The sequence below is a fragment of the Anomaloglossus baeobatrachus genome, chromosome 10, assembly GCF_048569485.1.
Source record: "Anomaloglossus baeobatrachus isolate aAnoBae1 chromosome 10, aAnoBae1.hap1, whole genome shotgun sequence".
NCBI classification, from domain to species: domain Eukaryota; kingdom Metazoa; phylum Chordata; class Amphibia; order Anura; family Aromobatidae; genus Anomaloglossus; species Anomaloglossus baeobatrachus.
Window position 1 is genome coordinate 64616518 of NC_134362.1, and position 21464 is coordinate 64637981.

Here is a 21464-nt window from a genome sequence, read left to right on the forward strand (position 1 = left end):
ACACATAAGGACGGTCCATCCATAACTCAATAATTCTGATTAAGATAAAGTCAAGGGATTCTGCCAATGTTCCTCCTACCTAGGATCGTGGAGAACACATCAAATTCCATCAGATACAGTCAGGGCTCTTACCATAACTCTGTACTGGCCAAAACCAAAGTCAACCCCCCTTATCGTCTCCTCTCTGTGGGAGACGTACCAGGATACAGTCAGGGCTCTTACCATAACTCTGTACCTGGCCCTCAGCCTTATCAACTACTGACTATCGACCGGACATGTCACACACCAGTGTATACGGCACTGTACCTTCTTGTACCGTCTGCCTCACAACAAACAGTTAACTTTTTCCACTCAAAAGACAGCTCTCACTACATTATCGTGACACTTCCCCTTTTTCCGAACAAAACAGAACTTCCCGTTTCTCGTAAGCCAGCAAGTACTCCGCCTGCTGCAAATGAACAGACATTTCAACAGGTAGACACAGTTAAACACAATGACATAACAATAAGGACACTATATATACCATCCAGGTGGCTGATCTCACCTGCACACACAACTATATATATATATATATATATATATATATATATATATCCATATACCCAGCGTATATAACAACTTCCTCATTTTCCTCTGCCGTTAACGCAGAGAAAAACGAAACTTGGAACCTTTGCTTTCTCCAAAAAGCAAACAAAAACCCAAAACCACATTACATTTAATGTGATTTAGAATTACATTTATACAGACAGCTTAAGGTGAACCTGACCAGCTTGGTGTGGGATCTCTTAGGACAGCTTGTCTCATGTGAGATGGCGGTCATTAGGTGTCTAGACTGGGACAGGCCAACCCCCCCCTTTGAAATGCAAGTACACGCATGAGGTTTGCAAGGTGAGATTAGACAAATGTTCTCACTTGCATTTGGAGTGCCCATCTCCATCCCCTCTCGCGTAGTTGCCTTTCGAATCAAGGTGTCAGCATGGCCGTCCGTCACCCAGACTCCGTCCTAAGGTTCGTTGGGCGCCACAGTTAATGTCGGCCATAAATTTACTGTGATGCAATCTAATAATCGTGCATCTACCTTAAACTGTCTGCAGTCCAAATTATGAGTCAATTGTGGTAGCATGCATACCACTCTCTTTCATACACACCAGAGACTTACTCGGATATGAATAGAAAGTAAGACTGATTTAATCCGGAAGTGGAAAATACATTTAAAGGGAATTATTGGCTAGCAGCCAATAATACGTAACACGTCTCCTATTGGATAAAGTAGAACAGCTTATTCTGTGATATACAATATACTGTAATGTGCTTGCTTCCTCATTTATATTAAGCAATGTCAGCATGATTCACTCATCACATGAAAAGTCCAGACTGTCTGAGTCTTATGTCTGAATGCAGAACTAGGTGGGGTACACAGTATCAAACAGCATCTTAAATCCTGGTTTTTGGATATCTTCATATATACTCCTAATAGTTCATAATCTTGTCCTTAACACAGTGTCCTTCTAAAGACTCCTACACTGTATTACATTTAAAATAATATATTCATGCAGTTATTGTTCTGAATAAAATGAATTGCAGTCAACAGAACAAGTATCTGGCTAAACGTATGTTTCACCCTATTGGCTTCTTCAGGAGGTGATTATTTTTATTTGGAAAGGAAGATTGGTAAGATCGATGTTATGAGTAGGAATGAAGTTGTAGACATCTGGTACATAATATCTGTGGCACACCTTAAAGGGATTATCTTTTTTGGAAGATTCCTTGTCCCCAGGTTGCAGGAAACAAAATGAGCTTTACTCACTTTTTCTGGATCCAGTGCTGATTTCTCCCTCCCTTCAGTATGTGTTATTGCCTGCAGCACTGTTGTTACATTGACAGCGGCGCATACAATCAGCAAGCTCAGCGACACTAACTGCAGTGCTGTCAATGTAACGTCGGGGCTGCAGACAATAACAAAAACCAGCGGAGAGTTAGCGCCTGACCAAGGGAGAGTGAGTAAAGTACAGATTTTTGTTTATTTTTAAATAACTTCATAGGAGGGAAAGGACTTTTCCGAAAACTAAAAACCCCTTTAAGCATATATATTGTATGGCCTACACTGCAAGCAGAGTATTCGAAAAAAACACCACTGTCAAATAAACAAAACTCCAAATTAATTTTCATAACACTGTCTAATAATTACCATATAAAGTTGTCACAAATTTGATTGTTCTTTATTTCATAAAGGGTAAAGTCTGTGGTATTTGTGGTAACTATGATGGAAATGGAAACAATGATTTCACTACAAGAAGTCGATCAGTGGTGGAGAACCTGATGGAATTTGGTAACAGCTGGAAAACGTCTCCATCCTGTCCAAATGTGGATGTCATAAAAAATCCTTGTTCTATCAACCCATACAGAAAACCTTGGGCACTGAGACAGTGCAGCATCATTACCAGTGACATCTTTCGGAGTTGCCATGCTCAGGTGAATTTTCCTATATTTCTGATGGACAGTCAACATTTCATTTATTACACATGTGGTGAATTTCTAAACAAAGTGCCACCATTGTTTTGAATTTTAAGAATTTTTGGAGCTAAAAACAACTTACTAAATACTTTTTGTCTATGTTGAATGTGCAGGCTGTACCAATGCTCATTTGTTAGCACTTGTTCCAGCACTGGAGGGCTCAGTAGTTAGTGGTTTTTACAGCACTGGAGGGCTCTGTGGTTAGTGGTTTTTCCAGCACTGGATGGCTCAATCATCAGTGATTGTTCCAGCACTGGAGGGCTTGGTGGTTCTTGCTTACTCTAGCACTGGAGGTCTCGGTGCTTAGTGTTCATTTCAGAACTGGAGGTCTCGGTGGATAGTGCTTGTTCCAGCACTGGAGGGCTAGGTGGTTAGTGCTTGTTCCAGAACGAGGCAGCTTGGTGGTTAGTGCTTGGTCCAGTACTGGAGTGCTTGGTGGATAGCACTTGTTTTCCTGAAGTGCTGGAGTCCTGGCTTTGATTAATACAAGTCATTTGGCTTTAAACAAAATTTAAAACCCCATTGTGAATGTGGACTGATGTAATGACCAATAATAACACTGTCTGTACACTCCTGTTGAAAATGTTAGCTCTATATAAGCCACAGAAATTAAATGGTGATCTGCCACCAGATTTACAAATATACACTGTATACATTATTATATAGATCTGTTGCACTTGATATTGACACTGTACTATGAGACTTTAAAGGGTTATTCCCATCTCCATGATCCTATCCTAATATGTAGTAGGTGTAATAATAATAATATTAGCAAATATCTTCAATTAGAAATCTAGTATAGTTCTCCTGATATAGCAATGTCTCTTACCTCATGTAGCAAAGAAAAGTAAGTGGGACTCAGCACCAATGCGAATAGATAAAAATCTTCATGCTTTATTTGAAAAAAGTTAAAATTAATAAAGGGTCACAGATCTTTCCAAAAACGCCATGCGGCTTGCCATGCGGCTTGACGCATTTCGGACACAAAGAGGGGAATTTAAAAGCAGTCCTTAATCATAAGCCATGTAAGATAGAAGGCAAGAAGTATATATAGCACTTTAAAGGGAACCTGTCAGCAGAAATTTCCCCTAAAACCTAACAGATTCCTCCTCTGCAGCTCCTGGGCTGCATTCTAGAAAGGTCCCTGTTATTATTGTGCCCCCTTTCTGACCAAAAAAAAGAGTTTATAAAGAGGTACCTTTTTGGCTTCAGATTCTATAAATGTGACACGCGGGCGGGCAGCCTGATGGCCGTTATTCTGCCCCCTGGTCCTGTATGCCGCCCCCATCGCTGATTTCCATACTTTTGGATGCCGCCCACTGCTCCAGCCATCCCCGCGCATGCCCAGTGCCAGTCTCACGGGACTGAGCACTGTGACTGCTGGTGACGTGTGCACAGGCAAGTGATTATGGGCGGGGCTGTAACTGTTATCAGCAAGTACCCGCCCATAATCTCGTGAGCGCGCAAACCTCTCCAGCATTCACACTGTGCTCAGTGTAGATGCTAGACTGCATGGGCTGCTTCCAGGGATGACGTCCCTTTGTCACGTGATAGGGGCGTGTTCAAAATACTATCACGTGACAAAGGGACGTCATTCCTGGAAGCAGCCCATACAGTCTAGCATCTACACTGAGCACAGTGTGACCGCTGGAGAGGATTGCGCGCTCACGAGATTATGGGCGGGTACTTGCTGATAACAGTCACAGTCCCGCCCATAATCACTTGCCTGCGCACACGTCACCAGCAGTCACAGTGCTCAGTCCCGTGAGACTGGCACTGGGCATGCGCGGGGATGGCTGGAGCAGTGGGTGGCGTCCAAAAGTATGGAAATCAGCGATGGGGGCGGCATACAGGACCAGGGGGCAGAATAACGGCCATCAGGCTGCCCGCCCCCGTGTCACATTTATAGAATCCGAAGCCAAAAAGGTACCTCTTTATAAACTCTTTTTTTTGGTCAGAAAGGGGGCACAATAATAACAGGGACCTTTCTAGAATGCAGCCCAGGAGCTGCAGAGGGGGAATCTGTTAGGTTTTAGGGGAAATTTCTGCTGACAGGTTCCCTTTAAAGGTAATGAGACACAAAGGCAAGATGGGAAACAGGAAGGGAGTTCACTCAGAAAATGCAAATTAGTGAGAGGGGTAGTATGTCATTAGACTCTATTAACCCCATACGTTGTATGCAGTAGAATAAGCGCGTGTTCATACATATATGTGCATGCATTTAAGAAACAGAAAAACAATTCATCAGAATGTGAAGAGGGCCCCACAAGAGCAAATTTTTGTGCGTCCATGCATATATATGTATGTATCGATCCTTTCTTTTGTCTTATTAATTTATATGTGTCAATATTCTAGTTTATAAAAAAAAAAACCATTTATTTATGTTTTATTTTATTTTATTAATATATATATATATATATATATTTCTGCAAGGAATATTGGTATCATAGTAAATGGATGTGCTTCATATGAATGGATTTTGAAGTATATATATGAAGATGTGTGCGCATATATATGTGCACACATGAGTATATATATATTATATGAATGTAGGGCAGGAATAGATTAGATATGTATGTATGCAAATTAGATATTATATAATTTCAGGGCAAATACATGTTTGTGTGTTAAAGATAAATCGACAAACCACATTCTACCTATGGAGTATATATCGCATTAAATTATATGTACATATATGTACACTATCAGGAACACACAAACATGTAGTACCCAGGAATCCAACAATAAAAATTGCATTATATATCGAAACATGAATAGTTCATTAATTTATTAAATTCTCCGCTCCTCTGCTACACTTGTTTATCCTTGTTTATTTATTATATGTATATAATTATTTACTTATTTATTTGTATATTTATCCATTTTTATTTTTTATTTTTTATTTGTTATATATTTCTTATCACCTCTACTTTATTTATCCATTCATTATTTCATTATACTGTTATAATGTGTTATTTATTGTTTATTATTTTACAATTATTCCTTTCCCTATACTTTTATTCATACTAAATTGTTTGTATATATTTAATTTATTTATATGTATTTATTATTTCTGGTTTATTTTCCTATGTATATTTATTGCTCAAAATGTTTATATGGCCATTGGTGCTAAAGGAAAGAAAAAAAAAAAAAAAAAGTAGAAAGAAAAAGGGGGAGAAAAAACATCATATAACATAGCGTAAATCAGAACGATAATTGAGTCCTTTAGGGTGCCGGGTATCCAGCCGTAGTATCCACTTAGCTTCAGTATAGAGAAGTTCACGGAACCAATCACCTCCTCTCAAAGGTTTTTTCACTTGCTCAATACCTACAACATTCATAGTAGAAAAGTCTCCATTATGAAGATCAAGAAAATGTCTGGTGAGGCCAGAAACAGATCTTTTATATTTCGGGGGATTCAAAGAGGAGGTTGGAAGTGGAATGTGGGTATGCTGAGATATTCTTTTCCTGAGAGGCCTGGAAGTGCAGCCTATATAATCTTTCAGACATATAGTACAGGAAGCTTTGTATATGACATATGTGGTAGAGCAGTTTATAAAAGCAGAAATATTGTGGATGATGTCACCCACTGGAAAAGATAATGTTTTCTTCATGAATTTGCAAAGTCCACACCGAGGCAGGGCACACTTATAGGAGCCTTTTGTGCTGAGCCAGGTCTCAGTTCTATTTTGGGAGATAAATAGGCTTGGAGATATCATATTGCCTATGGTCTTAGCCTTTCTGGCCACCACATTGACACCATTGGATAGTATTTGAGCTAACTCCGGATCCTGATGAAGAAGAGGGATATAACGTAGAAAAACTTCTTTTATTCTAGAAAAATCAGCACTATGAGGGGTGGAGAAAACGATGGAACAATTCCGATTATCAGATGCGTTCTTATTAAAAAGTAGTTCACTGCGGGTTTTCTTTCCAGCGTTTTTTTCAGCACGGAAAAGGATCTTATTCTTATAGCCTCTGCATCGTAGCCGCTTTTTCATGGTTTCCAATTCAGAGAAATAAGCAGTATCTGTGGAACAGAGGCGGCGTGCTCTGAGAAATTCACCAAGGGGTAGATTGTTTATAGTATGTTTGGTATGATTACTATTTGCATGCAGAATGGTATTCCCACTGAGCGGTTTCCTGTATAAGGAGGTATTGATGCAACCAGTTTCAGGGTCACCAGTGAGATATACATCCAAAAATGGAGTAGAATTTTCAGAAAATACCACAGTAAAGCTTAAATTCATGTGGTTTGAATTCAAATAGGAGAGAAAGGTATCAGGTAGGTTGGTTAGGGGTGCGTTTTTCTTGCGTTTCCAGATCATTATGAGATCGTCTATGTATCTCGCATACCAAAAGATTTGGTCCATAAAAGGATTGTCAGGCGTATGTATGTACATAGCTTCCCAAGAAATCATGTATAAATTAGCTAAAACGCAAGAAAAACTAGCACCCATAGGGCAACCATTGACTTGTAAAAAGAATTTCTGGTTAAAGCTGAAGAAATTATGTTTCAAGAGAAACTCACAAATCAGGATGACATAGTCTTTAAATATGTCACTCAGGTTAGTCAGCTGACTTAAGTGGTGAGATAGAGATTTGAGGGCTAATGTATGTGGAATACATGAGTATAGCGATGCAACATCACTCGTGACCCAGAACAGATCATCATTCCAAGTGAGGTCAGGAAGAGTTTGTAAAATGTGCTTGGAGTCTCTGATGTAGCCAGCAGAATCCTTAACTAGGGGCTGTAAGATGTTATCCAGCCAGTCTGAAATCCGACTGGTGAGAGAATTGGTGCTCGCTACAATAGGTCGTAAGGGTGGTGGAAAGAGGCCCTTATGGATTTTGGGAAGTCCTTGGAAAATTGGACACACAGGAGTGTCATTAGTCAGATAGTCGCATGTATGTTTGTCAAAGATGCCTAAAGACAGTCCTTGTTCAAGGATAGTATTCAATTTCTTGGAAAAAACGTCCGTGGGATCAGAAGTAAGCCGTTTATAAGTGGCAGCATCCTCCAACATATTCATGATTTCCCTTTCATACAGTGAACTGTCGAGAATAACCACTGAGCCACCCTTGTCTGCTGCTCTTATGGTAATGTAAGGATTTTTGCTCAAATCTTTAAGAGCTTTGCACTCTTGGATGGTAAGATTATTGGGGGACACAGGACTTGAAGAAATAATATTTTTAATCTCAGTTTCCATTAGATCCTGGTATGTGTCCATAATGGGGACACGTGAGGCAACTGGATAAAAGTCCTTATTGGCAGTTTTGAAAGGAGGAATGTGGAGTTCAGGATTATTAGAATTGTCCATTTCAGACAGACGTTTTGTGGAGACATGCTCCTTAAGACTCAAGTATAGTGGAAAGGAGGGTACTTCAATGGTAGTATTAGAGGTGGAAGGAATATCTGCATGGCTCTGTTCAGATGAAAAAAAATGTTTTTTAACCGTGAGGTTTCTGATAAAGATATTGATGTCCTTGATGGTCTGAAACAAATCAGCCCGAGATGTAGGGGCAAAATTCAGACCTTTCTTGAGGACTTGCAGTTGACAAGAGCTGATGGAGCATGCAGATAAGTTTATAACAGAAAACTCAGTATGATTAGGTATATTTAATATCTCTGATGCCGGTTTCTGTTGGTGCGTCGAGGAGTGAATTTTACCGCACCTCTGGTGCTTCCTTCCTCCTCTGTGGCCATTCCGTTTTTTGATTTCTTAAAAGTCGCACCCTCAGCAATATTTGAGCTTTTATCCGAGTCCAGTGAACTGCCACTGCCACCTGTAGTGTCCAGATCGGTGGAGGTAAAAATTACAGATCTTTCCCTAGGATTGTTATCTTTGCGGTATTTTAAGATAGATTTCCTTGATGTGCTCCAAGAATAAACTTGGTTGGTATTATAATCATTGATGTCCCTCTTATATTTCCTTTGTTTGTATTGGATGAGGTTATCCTCAATTCTATGAATATTGGTGAGGAATTTATCGTGAAGTTTTTTATAGTCTACTGCGTCATAGGTTTTATTCAAGAAGTCTTGTATTTCATTAATTTGTATGTCAAAGGATTTCAGTCTATCTTCTTCCTCTTTAATGATGAGATTCATGAGGCTAAGTGAACAGGTGGTAAGAATATTATTCCACTCTGTTTGGAAGTCCTGATGGAATATAAAAGTAGGAAATTTCTTTATCCTGAGGCCACGTGGGATTATGGATTTTTCAATGTACTTTTTAAGAGTGGCAGAATCCCACCAAGTTCTAAGTCTCTGTGTGAACACCTTTTCAAGGTCCCAAAAGGTATATGTTTTTTCTGAACCAAAGGGGAGGTCAGGTGTGTCTGCAGTATTATCAGAAAAAATAGATTCAAGTTTCCTTCGCCTTTCCTCATTATCGAATGATGAAATATCCATAGTTTACTCTTTGGGAAAAATATATATATGTGATGGTAAAGAAAAAAATAGATAGAAAAAAAAAATATATATATATAGAAAAAAAGGGCTAAAAGTCTTGCAGGCGCTAGGCATGATCTGTGACCAAAAATAGTATATATATGAGATGCATGGAGTTGTATATACTAACTGGAGATATATATTATACTTTTATAACATAGAAAATCCAATTACTATAAGGACAAATCCTGGGGTGGGCACGAAAAATGGACGCCAAGAACAGGGAAGGAAAAACAGAGGTATTCAGCTCACCCAAATAGTGTCCTCCAGTCTGCGGTGAATGCACGTAGTCCCTCGGACAGCCTGTCCGAGGGACTACGTGCATTCACCGCAGACTGGAGGACACTATTTGGGTGAGCTGAATATCTCTGTTTTTCTCTTACCTCATGTGCAGGGCATTGCAGAACCTTAGGTATCCATTGTTTTGACCACTAGCAACTAACTAACTGTCACTATATACATGGTCGTAACCATGGATATCTAAGGTTCTACAATGCCCTGAACATGAGGGAAGAAACAGTGAATCAGAAGAACTGTACTACATTTCTAATTGGAGATATTTGCTAATATTAATATTATTATTACACCTACTACATATTGGGATAGGATCTTGGAGATGGGAATAACCCTTTCAAGTCGATCTCTGCCTATCTACCTTGACTGATGTGTGTACACATAAATAAACTGATCCTCATGAGAAACAATTTGGAGAGTGCCTTGAATTTAAGGGGGCTTTACACGCTGCGACATCGCTAATGTGGAGTCGTTGGGGTCACGGAATTTGTGACGCACATCCGGCCGCATTAGCGATGTTGCTGTGTGTGACACCGATGAGCGATTTTGCATCGTTGCAAAAACGTGCAAAATCGCTCATTGGTGACATGGGGGTCCATTCTCGATTATCGTTACCGCAGCAGTAACGATGTAGTTCGTCGCTCCTGCGGCAGCACACATCGCTATGTGTGACGCCGCAGGAACGAGGAACCTCTCCTTACCTGCCTTCCGGCCGCTATGAGGAAGGAAGGAGGTGGGCGGGATGTTCCGGCCACTCATCTCCGCCCCTCTGCTTCTATTGGGCGGCCGCTCAGTGACGTCGCTGTGACGCCGCACGGACCGCCCCCTTAGAAAGGAGGCGGTTCGCCGGTCACAGCGACATCGCCAGGCAGGTAAGTATGTGTGACGTCTCTGCGCGATGTTGTGCGGCACGGGCAGTGATTTGCCCGTGTCGCACAACAGATGGGGGCGGGTACCCACGCTAGCGATATCGGGACCGATATCGCAGCGTGTAAAGTAGCCTTTACAACTTATATGATTATTGGGACCATATCCCACTCCTTCAGCACCTCCTACTGTGGATTAAATGCAGACCAATACGCTTCCTTACGTAGCTTGACTGACATCTCATCAGTGTCCCTCCTGCTAATTTGCTAGACGATACTTAAAGGGAACCAATCACCAGGATTTTCGTATATAACCTAAAGCCAGTGCTATACTGGCGCTATCAGGCTGATTCTATACATACCTGTAGTGGTCAGCTCAGATGTTTAGGTTTTGAAATCCAAGAAAGAAAAGTTTATAAAATCATCAGCTTCTTGAGTGACCGAAGCTGAGGATCAGATAATATCTGGGGGATATTCATAGTTATACCCTCCCCCTGTTAGAATTAGCATAAGTATTATACAATCGATTTTCATTTTCTCTTGCAGGACCAGTGGGAGGTCATACCCATATGACCAGAATGGTCGGGCCCTGGGCCAACAAAGCTGATACCATAAAGCAACATTTTTCTGTTGGCTGAAGCCCCGCCTCTTCTGGTCACATGGGTATGACCTCACCACAAGTCCTGCTAGGTCCATTGTATAATATTTATGCTAATTCTAACAGGGGGAGGGGATAACTATGAATACCCCCCCAGATATTATCTGATCCTCAGCTGCTTTCACTCAAGAAGCTGATGATTTTATAAACTTTACTCTGTTGGATTTCAAAACCTAAATATCCGAGCTGACCACTAAAGATATGTAGAAAATCAGCCTGATAGTGCCAGTATAGCACTAGCTTTAGGTTATATATGAAAATCCTGCTGATTGGTTCCCTTTAAAGAGATGTTACTTTTGCCTATGGGTCCTAAGAATGCATGTGACTCCACGTAATCCGTTGTGCTACAAAATTTAGCACAATGACATTCCCTGATGAATGAGCTACTTTGGCATCCAACTCCCTGAGCTAATGAACTAATGAAGAACAAATCTTAGCACAGGTTTATCTCTATCCACAGGTTGATCCCAGCACATATTATGAATCCTGCATTAGTGACTCATGTGCCTGTGATACCGGTGGAGATTGTGAATGCTTTTGCACTACTGTTGCGCTATATGCCCAAGCTTGCAGTGAAAATGGAATATGCATAAATTGGAGAACGCCAACCATATGCCGTAAGTCTGAATACTTTTAACATAATCAGAAATAAGAAAATTAGGTTCAACCTTTCACGACTGAGGCCTAGAGAAATTGCAAACAGAACCAAAATCTGCATGTGTGAATCCAATCTGAGGCCAAGAGACAGCAAGGAGGTGGCCATTCAGGAGCAAGAAAAAGTAATCATTCCAGGCTACTGTTAATAAAAAGTGGGGGTCCACTCCTGACTTTGCTGTAAGGTCCAATAAATTCTTTTTCCCCTCATTTGAATAAGAATTATTAGCAGTAGCAAGTATTAGTGAGGGGCCTAAATTACAAAACTTTCAGTTCTTGGTAAGACGTTGGTACCTATTATATGCAGGGCACTAGTGTAGTGAATATTGTTTACATTAGGAAATAAATTGTCTCCAACTGCCAAAATTGATGCCATGCTTTCTTCCACCAATGCCTCTTTTCACCCCTTAGTGGAACCTGAGGTGCCCCAGAACCCACTTGAAGAAAAACACATTTAAACTCAAACAATACAATTTGTTTAATCAATGGAAATATATGAATATCTATAAACAATATTTACTTGCTCTTATGTTTTACTAACTTGGGGTTGAGTAGAGAGTGCGACAATCTCCAGTAATTTCATCGAGAATGAATAGAATGGAGGTGCGCATGCTCGATCTCCACTCCGATACGATGTGGGTCTTCAGAGACCCGATCTCAGAGAGCAATGGGGGTCATAACTTCAGACACCAATAAATTATCCACCATCGTATCCTATATATGTCCAGGGGTATTCAAGGGGTAGTCAACCTTCCACAAACATCCATCTACCATCCACCATCCACCTTCTAAATAATAGACGAAACAAGCTGAGTGGAGTGATGTTGGAATAAATGAGGAAAATCATCTTGTTATTAAAGTACATACACTATGATGATGCATATAGATAGTAGGGTGAAAGGCCTTGGAGAAAGCCACTTTGTGTCAATGCACACTGCGGAATATAGAACATGGCTAGCACTACATATATTATTAAAGGGAATGTATCATCAGAAAAAAAAAATTCAATAACTGGAAAAAATGTAAAGTAATAATATTTTAATGTTTTGTTTAAATATTATTATTATTTTTTAATTGAGCAAAATATAAAAAAATATTTAAAAAGTTTGATTTTTTCCACTGTTAAACACTAGGGGGAGCAGCTTCTGAAATCCTACAGAAATCCAACTGTAAAAAAAACTCACATTACAGCTGCAGTAAAGTGGGTGGAGTCTGCTCTCCTGTGTGTGATGGCACACCTCCTACCTCCAAATCTGAGTGTTTACAACAGATAACAGAGAATGACATGTAGGGACACAGTGCGGAGCCCTTTTGTTGGTGACCAGAAATGTCTAAAGTGTCACCAAGGACAGCAGGACACAGGACAGGATTAGATACACAGCTCAGCAGACAGTATCACACAGGATAGGATTAGATACACGGCTCAGCAGACAGTATCACACAGGATAGGATTAGATACACAGCTCAGCAGACAGTATCACACAGGATAGGATTAGATACACAGCCGTGCAGACAGTATCACACAGGATAGGATTAGATACACAGCTCAGCAGATAGTATCACACAATATAGGATTAGATACACGGCTCAGCAGACAGTATCACACAGGAGAGGATTAGATACACAGCCGTGCAGACAGTATCACACAGGATAGGATTAGATACACAGCCCTGCAGACTGTATCACACAGGATAGGATTAGATACACAGCCATGCAGACAGTATCACACAGGAGAGGATTAGATACACAGCTCAGCAGACAGTATCACACAGGGGAGGATTAGATACACAGCCGTGCAGACAGTATCACACAGGAAAGGATTAGATACAAAGCCGTGCAGACAGTATAACACAGGATAGGATTAGATACACAGCCGTGCAGACAGTATCACACAGGAGAGGATTAGATACATAGCTCAGCAGATAGTATCACACAGGAGAGGATTAGATACACAGCCGTGCAGATAGTATCAGCGGTAGCAGTGGCGGTACTCACATGCAGTGGCACACATAGACACACACACACATGTGACGATGGCGGGCAGTGCGGTGGCTGGGGAGAGCGGAGGGATGGGGTGTCATCGGAGACGGTAACAGCGGAGGGAGGGGCGGCAGTAGCAGTAGCGGGGGCAGAGCGGGGGCTGGGGAGAGCGGAGGGATGGGGTGTCATCGGAGATAGTAACGGGGGGAGGGGAGGGTAGGGTAGGCGGCCTGTACTCACACAACCCGGTGGTTTACAGATGTAAAGTGGAGCAAACAGCATACACTGTAAGCTCCACAATGATGGCGCTGATCTCCTCCCTCTGCTGTGATCTGCACAGCCCAGGGGGCACGTCCAGGTCACAGCAGACGCCTTCTCTAATGTTGCTAAATGGGGTCGGATACCGACCACTGTTCTCTATGCACAAGGGCTGCCATAAAGGAGTGAGTAACTGTCGTTACACACACAGCAAATCCATCATGGCCCCCAGTGCCTCCAGTAAAATTAGAATTACATAAAAACTAAATAAGCTGCGATTTTCATTTTGTATTAAAAATACTTGATTTCATAATCACTGTTTTTAATACAAAAATAAAAAAACGTGATACATTCCCTTTAAAGAACTAAGAAGGATCAAGTACACTATGCTTGCACCACAGACATTTATATATTGTGGATCAATAAAACACACACATATATACATACATACATACATACAGAATATCACAAAAGTAAGAACACCCCTCATATTTTTTAAATATGTTATTAGATTAGTCTGTGCCTTGTTTTGTTTATGATTATTTTGCTTGTCCCTAATATGTATACCGCTTTCACATGTAAAGTGCCATGGAATAAATGGCACTATAATAATAAATAATAAGACTATACAGTAGCTTGTATAACTGTGTATTTGTGTAAATTCGGTGTGACCTCTAAATAACTCAACACAGTCATTAATGTATAGTCACCCCTTAGTTACCAAATTGTGTCTAAAAAGTGAATATTTTGTGTGGCCCCCTTTATTTTCAAGCACTGTCTTTACTCTATTGGGCATAGAGGTCACTAGAGCTTCAAAGGAGCCACTGGATCCTATTCCATCCCCCATGATGAAATTATAGAACTAGTGGATGTTAGAGACCTTGCGCTCCTCTACCTTCCATTTGTGGATACCCCACAGATGCTCAATAGGGTTTAGATCTGGAGACACTTGGCTGGTCCTGCACCTTTACCCTCAGTTTCTTTAGCTAGTCAGTGGTCGTCTTGGAGGTGTTTTTGGAGTCATTATTATGTTGGAATATTGTTCTGCGGCGTATGGTCTGAGCACTGACAGATGGACCTCCACCCTGGTAACCTCTGCAGCAATGCTGGCACCACTCATACGTCTATTTTGAAAAGAATCTCTGGATATAACGCTGAGGACATGCACTCAACTTCTTTGGTCGACCATGGCAAGGCCTGTTCTAAGTGGAACCTGTCTTGCTAAACCGCTGCATGGTCTTGGCCACCATTCTGCAGCTCAGTGTTAGGCGGGCTTTGCACACTACGACATCGCAGATGCGATGTCGGTGGGGTCAAATTGAAAGTGACGCACATCCGGCATATCATGCGACATCGTAGTGTGTAAAGCCTAGATGATACGATTAACGAGCGCAAAATCGTCGTAATCGTATCATCGGTGCAGCGTCGGCGTAATCCATAATTACGCTGACGTGACGGTCCGATGTTGTTCCTCGCTCTCTCGGCAGCACACATCGCTGTGTGTGAAGTTGCAGGAGTGAGGAACATCTCCTACCGGCGTCACCGCGGCTTCCGTAGGATATGCGGAAGGAAGGAGGTGGGCGGGATGTTTACATCCTGCTCATCTCCGCCCCTCCGCCGCTATTGGCCACCTGCCGTGTGACGTCGCTATGACACCGCACAACCCACCCCCTTAGGAAGGAGGCGGGTTGCCGGCCAGAGCGACGGTCGCAGGGCAGGTGAGTCCATGTGAAGCTGGCGTAGCGATAATTTTCGCTACGCCAGCTATCACACGATATCGTACCTGCGACGGGGGCGGGGACTATCGCGTGCGACATCGCAGCATCGGCTTGCGATGTCGCAACGTGCAAAGCCGCCCTTAGGGTGTTTGCAATATTCTTACAGCCTCAGCTATCTTCATGTAGAGCAACAATTCTGTTTTTCAGATCCTCAGAGAATTCGTTGCCATAAGGAGCCATGTTCCAATATCCAGTGACCAGTATGAGAGAGTGTGTAAGCGATAACACCAAATGTAACACCCCTGCTTCCCATTCCCACCTGAGACCACTAATGAGTCACATGACACCAGGGAGGGAAAATTACTAATTGGACACAATTTGGCCATTTTCACTTAGGGATGCATTCACTTTTGTTGCCAGACTTCTACTGTATAGTCCCTTTATAGGAAAATAGTAGTAAACTAAAAATAGCAGAGTAAATGAAGAGTGGCTATGATGGAAGGTAGATGGCATGAGCCAATGATCTCAGTGACTGGCTACAGTGGTGATGTGCATCGTCAATGTGACGCCATCACTGCAGCCAAAACAATAATACTGGAACAGCAGCGGGAAGCTGGCATTGAATACACGGAGGTTGAGTTCCTACTGTATGTCTTATTTTTAGCACTTTACTTTTGTGGTCCATTTTCTGGAAGGTTGAAAACCTCTTAAATGGTCTCTAAAGATGCTGTATAGACAGAAATCAATAAACAGTGAGTCAGAAAAAACATTTTCCTATTCTAATATATATAGGGGAACCTTGGATTCTGAGCATAATTGGTTCCGGGAGTGTGCTCTTAAACCAAGTTACTCTTATATCAAAGTGAATTTTCCCATAGGAAATAATTGAAACGCAGACAATTCATTCCACAGCCCAAAAATATTTGCTGTATTTCTACAAACTTATCACAGTAATACGAAATACTGCACTGTATGCATATAAAATTATTACAGTACAGTAATACAAAATACTGTACAGTAAAAAACATATAAAGCAAATTATACTGCACTTTAGCTTACAATAGAATTGTTGGTGTGCGAGAGGTACAGTATAAGCAATGTGCAGCACTGGTTAGCCGAAAGAAAGTACAATACTTTATCCACAAATGCAAATTGATAGACATGCTAAATAGTATATACTGTACTGTACAATGGTATACTGTGTACAGTACATATGTACTGAAAGTTACCTCCAGAGCGGGTCAGAGCGTGGTAAAAGGAGAGAACCGGAAGTGTGCACAGTGAGTATTTGCTCTTATTGCAAAGCATTGCTCTTAAACCAAGTTACAAATTGTTAACAAGCTTTGCTTGTCTTGCAAAACTCTCTCAAACCAAGTTACTCTTAATCCAAAGTTCCACTGTATATTGATTCTGTTCCTGTGAAATTATGCATACTTAGAGCATTTCTCTTGTTTCACCAGCTATGTTTTGCGATTACTACAATGATGTTGGAGAATGTGAATGGCATTATAAAGCCTGTGGCGATAAATGTATGAAGACTTGCCGTAACCCCAAAGGAGAGTGTCTACATGAACTTTCAGGCTGTGAAGGTAACTAAACAAATGTACTCTTTTCAGGTATATTGTATGCCATGTGCAACACTACATCCCCTATTTAGAACGATTCAGAATAAACTTTTAATTTTCATTTGTAAATTGTGTTGTCAAAAATTCGAAATCGCTTGACAAAATGTGGCAAAATTAAATGGCTTTTTTGATGATTCATTACATTGTAAAATTAAGTGGCTTGTCCAGAATTTGGAATAATCGGAATAATTGCAGCAAATGTGTTCTCTATATAAAATAACCATTAGTCACATATTTAATTTTTGGAGCCTCCAGAGATTTAATAGTTGTGTAATGATTATTTTAATTGATTTATTTTTTTAATGAAGCAGTAGGCTATTTGTGAATAAAAACCTAAGTATTGTATAGTTTTGTAGTTAAGTATCATTGTATATTTTCTAATACTGGAACGTACTTAACTAAACTTTTCCATCCATGCTATAGGCTGTTATCCTAAATGCCCACCATCCAGACCCTTTTTAGATGAAGATACTATGAAGTGTGTGGCTCAGTGTGGCTGCGTTGACAATGGAATACATTATAACTATGGAGATTTTGTGCCACGTAACTGTTATTCTTGGTAAGAACTGAGATAAGAATTTACAGCATCATGTCATTTTCTGAATTGGGTTCCATATAGTAAAAAGATACGGTAAATTAAGCCTGCATTCTCTTAGGAATTCCAAATAGTAAAAAGATATGGTAAATTAAGGCTGTATTCCCTTAGAAAATTACCTATTGTTTATGTAAACTTTTTGTGCTTAAAGTATTTTTAAAAAATAGTTAGTCTTTTTTTTTTTGTTTCATTTCACAACCTTTATTAAAATATATATATATATATATATATATATATATATATATATATATATATTTGTAAATTAGTAATCTTGTAATTTTCACTGTCCATTTATCAAGAATTTACAGCAAGGATTTATAATATCAGGGGACAGATTTCAATTACACGTAATGTCTCTATACACAGCTGATAACACAAGATCCACTAATAAGGATAGGCGATATCACAGCCCCCTTGCTCCCCCTCCTTATGCTCATTAGTCACTTCAATACAAAAGAAAGGGTCGTGTCTGACCATTGGGGCAATGTACTTGTGTTGTTTCCTGAAACGAAAGGAAATTAAAATCCATAGTGGCCTGTGTGAAAATTGCTAAATTTATATCTTTAATTTTTAATACAGATTGTAATATGAAAAACAAAATATTGTCAAAATTTAAAAAATAATACATTTAACACAAACCAGATTTATACTGTAGGTCTTTTACTGATGATAGCTCTCCTTGAAATGGTTACTGCACTTTCAGACAACTTTATGATCTCATTTGATAGATGTTAAGTAAATTTCTTCATATCAAACATATTTCCTACCCCTCAAAAATAACCCTGAAATGCTGGTCACTTCTGTCTATTTTGCTTCAGGGACCCAAGAAATAAGGGGGCCCATTTCTACTTTCAGAGTAGGTGGAAATGTGCATTTTGTTGAGCTCTTGGGTTGCAAAGGACCCATATATTGTTCTTGCACAAGAGCCCTGTTCTGTCTATGATTCCTAGTGATCTATCTTCTACCTCACTCTCTTGTTTATAAAACTTCACATATGCTTAAATCACTACTCCACCATTTTTTTTTTCAGTGCTGTAGTGGTGCTTTTAACCACGTCACAACATTTGAAGTATATTTACATAATAGCTCATCTCCCTGCCTCTGATGTGGGCTCACATGCTGAGCCAGCATCTTTCCCTGCACATGATGGCTGATCTGATCAGCCATGATATGCCCGTAACAACCACCTTCTGCCAAGACCCATAACTTTTTTTTATTTTTTCTTCAATTTAGCCATACAGGGTCTTATTTTTTTACAAGACGAGTTGTAGTTTGGAGTGAAGCCATTCATTTTACCACATAGTGTACTGAAGTGCTGGGAAATTGCAAAATTGTTTTTAGGGTCTTTTATTTACCATGTTCACTACATGGTAAAATTGACCTGGCAATATGATTCTCCAGTTCAGTACAAGTATGAAGATAACCAAACATGTATAATTTTTCTTTCAAGTTAAGTAGTGAAAAAAAAAATCTGAATTTAGTAAAAAAAAATAGCTTTTGGCATAATTTTCTGAGAATTGTAACATTTTTATTTTTTGTGATCTGGGGCCAAGTAATTGCTTATATTTTGCACCCCAAAATGACGTTTTTACTGATACCATGTTTTAGTAGATGCAATGTTTTGATCGCTTCTTATTGTATTTTATTGCAATATTGCGATGGTCTGAAAAAAGTAATTCTTGCTTTTTTATATTTTTTGTTACACTGTTTACAGATCAGAATAATTATTTTGATACTAAATATGTGTAATTTTTAATTGTTTTATTTTCAATGGGGCAAAAAGGGGGATTTGAACTTGTGTTTTTTTTATTTTTTTCATATTTTTTTATTTTAATTTTTTACTTTTTATTGTATTTATCAGTTCCCTTAAGGGACTTGAAGCAGTTTTTATCCTAATGTTTGTTCTATACATAGCAGTGCATAAGCACTGCTCTGTGTAGCTGAAATCATATTCTGCTCTGAATGTCAACTTGGAGCCACTGTTCATGGCAGGATCGTATTGACAGACACATGGCTCATCAGCTGATCCCGGGCTGTCATGAAAACTCATCAGCACCTCGAGATCACGTCATGGGGTCATCGATAGGAATGGGTAATAGTGTGTCCCCTTGACAGACATAAGGGTCATCAGCTGACCCCCAGCTGTCATGACAACGTATCGGCACTCCATGATCATGTCATGGGGCTGTAGATGGTAACAGGGAATGACATGCCTCCCTGCCGACGCGTGTTAAATCCCACATCTGAGTGCAGACCAATTTTTTTCATTGGCTCATTGACATGCATAGTTGAGTGTGATCAGATTTACATATGCAAATTATGCATGCTGTTTGCATGAGCCCTATTTTCAGTTAAATTGTATTACCATAACGGGGCACTTAAAGGGGTTATCCATTACTGGACACTTCTTGCTTAATCAATTCAGGGCTCCATATGTTCTATTTTTCGGAAACTCTGTCACAAAAACTTAAATGCTCACTTTTTCTCAAAACCTTCGTATTGATAGCAGAGTGACAACTCTAAAAATATGTATAGCGTGTGTGTTTTACGAATATGAAAGTTGTTCTCTCCTTTTATTTTCAGTGTTTGCACTATGGATCAGATCAGATGTGATTACAATACAACTGGTATGTACTTTTTAGTTTGTAAAGTTTCATCTTGCCCTATATCAGATTACCTGTTTATAGGTGGTATTCATCCGTAGAATTAATTTTATTGTATACACATACCAAAGCTGAGAGTGCAATCATCTGAACCCAGTATAGTGTTTTTTGTTAGTTTACATTAATGGCTAAATGCAAAAGGATTAACAAAATTACCTCTGCAATTTTTTAAGCGAATCATAAGTAGCCTTTTTATAGGTGTTGTTAATTAATCAATTAAAAAAAGTTTTAGAATGGCATAAAATAATAAAAGAAGTGATATTTACCTGACTTCTCAACGTGGAAATTTGGCTTCTGCGGCCAATCTTTGGCATTAGCGATGACCCACCACAGGTAGAGATTGGAAAGGAAGCTCAGAGGCAGGGTCAGAATAAGAGAGGTCATAAATCGCTATGTTAGGGTAAGACTTATTTTATTATTTCCTGGAATTATAAGACATTTTCTTTTCTAAAACTGCTTAGGATCTGGGTAACTTAAGGAGTTACCCAGATCGCCATTCACAAGTAAAATTCCAAAGTGCTTGTAAACTAAAGTTTTATAAAAACTTAACATAGCATAAGCCATAGAATTTGTCAAGTTAGATTACAGTTTTCTGAATCTGGATCTCTTGTTCCATTGTGGTACCTGTCTTTTTACTTGAAATTCTACATCTTTTCCAGGCAAACTATGCGGGTTTTACAGGCACTGATTGACAACGTTCTACATATTAAAGAGAACCTGTCACCAGATTTGATGACTATAAGCCGCAGTCACCACCACTGAGCTCTTATATACAGTATTCTGGAGTGCAGTATATAAGTGCCCAGGCCATGCTGTATTGTGTAAAAAACATTTTTATAATATTCACCTATGGGGGTGGTCCAATCTTATGGGTATCACTGCTCTCTGCCTCCTATCTCCGGTCTGGCATCTCCTCTCTGTGGCAATTGCCGTCCTCCTTCTTCTGAGGTCCATGTGCATGACACGTCCTATGCTATGCACACTAGCTGGCACTAAGGTCTTATGCAGACACACTTTAATTTGCTCTGCTCAGGGCAGATCAAAGTCTTGTACTGCACATGGGTAGGCAGTTCTTAACCTTTCCTTCAGCCTGCGCATCACATTACTTTGATCTGCCCTCATCAGGGCACATCAAAGTGCACCTGCACTGGACCACAATGCTGGCCTGGGCTGGATAGTAGGAGGACT

General features: G+C 40.0%; 1 protein-coding gene across 1 annotated transcript in view; it reads left to right on the forward strand.

The window, feature by feature from the left end:
* LOC142254347 (uncharacterized) overlaps positions 1-21464 on the forward strand; it is a 172968-nt gene that overhangs the window by 96659 nt on the left and 54845 nt on the right. Inside the window, exons 23-27 of the mRNA XM_075325393.1 lie at positions 2233-2472; positions 11244-11400; positions 16854-16982; positions 17442-17577; positions 20197-20240. Of these exons, the coding sequence (XP_075181508.1) occupies positions 2233-2472; positions 11244-11400; positions 16854-16982; positions 17442-17577; positions 20197-20240 (706 nt within the window). The remainder of the gene's footprint in view (positions 1-2232; positions 2473-11243; positions 11401-16853; positions 16983-17441; positions 17578-20196; positions 20241-21464) is intronic.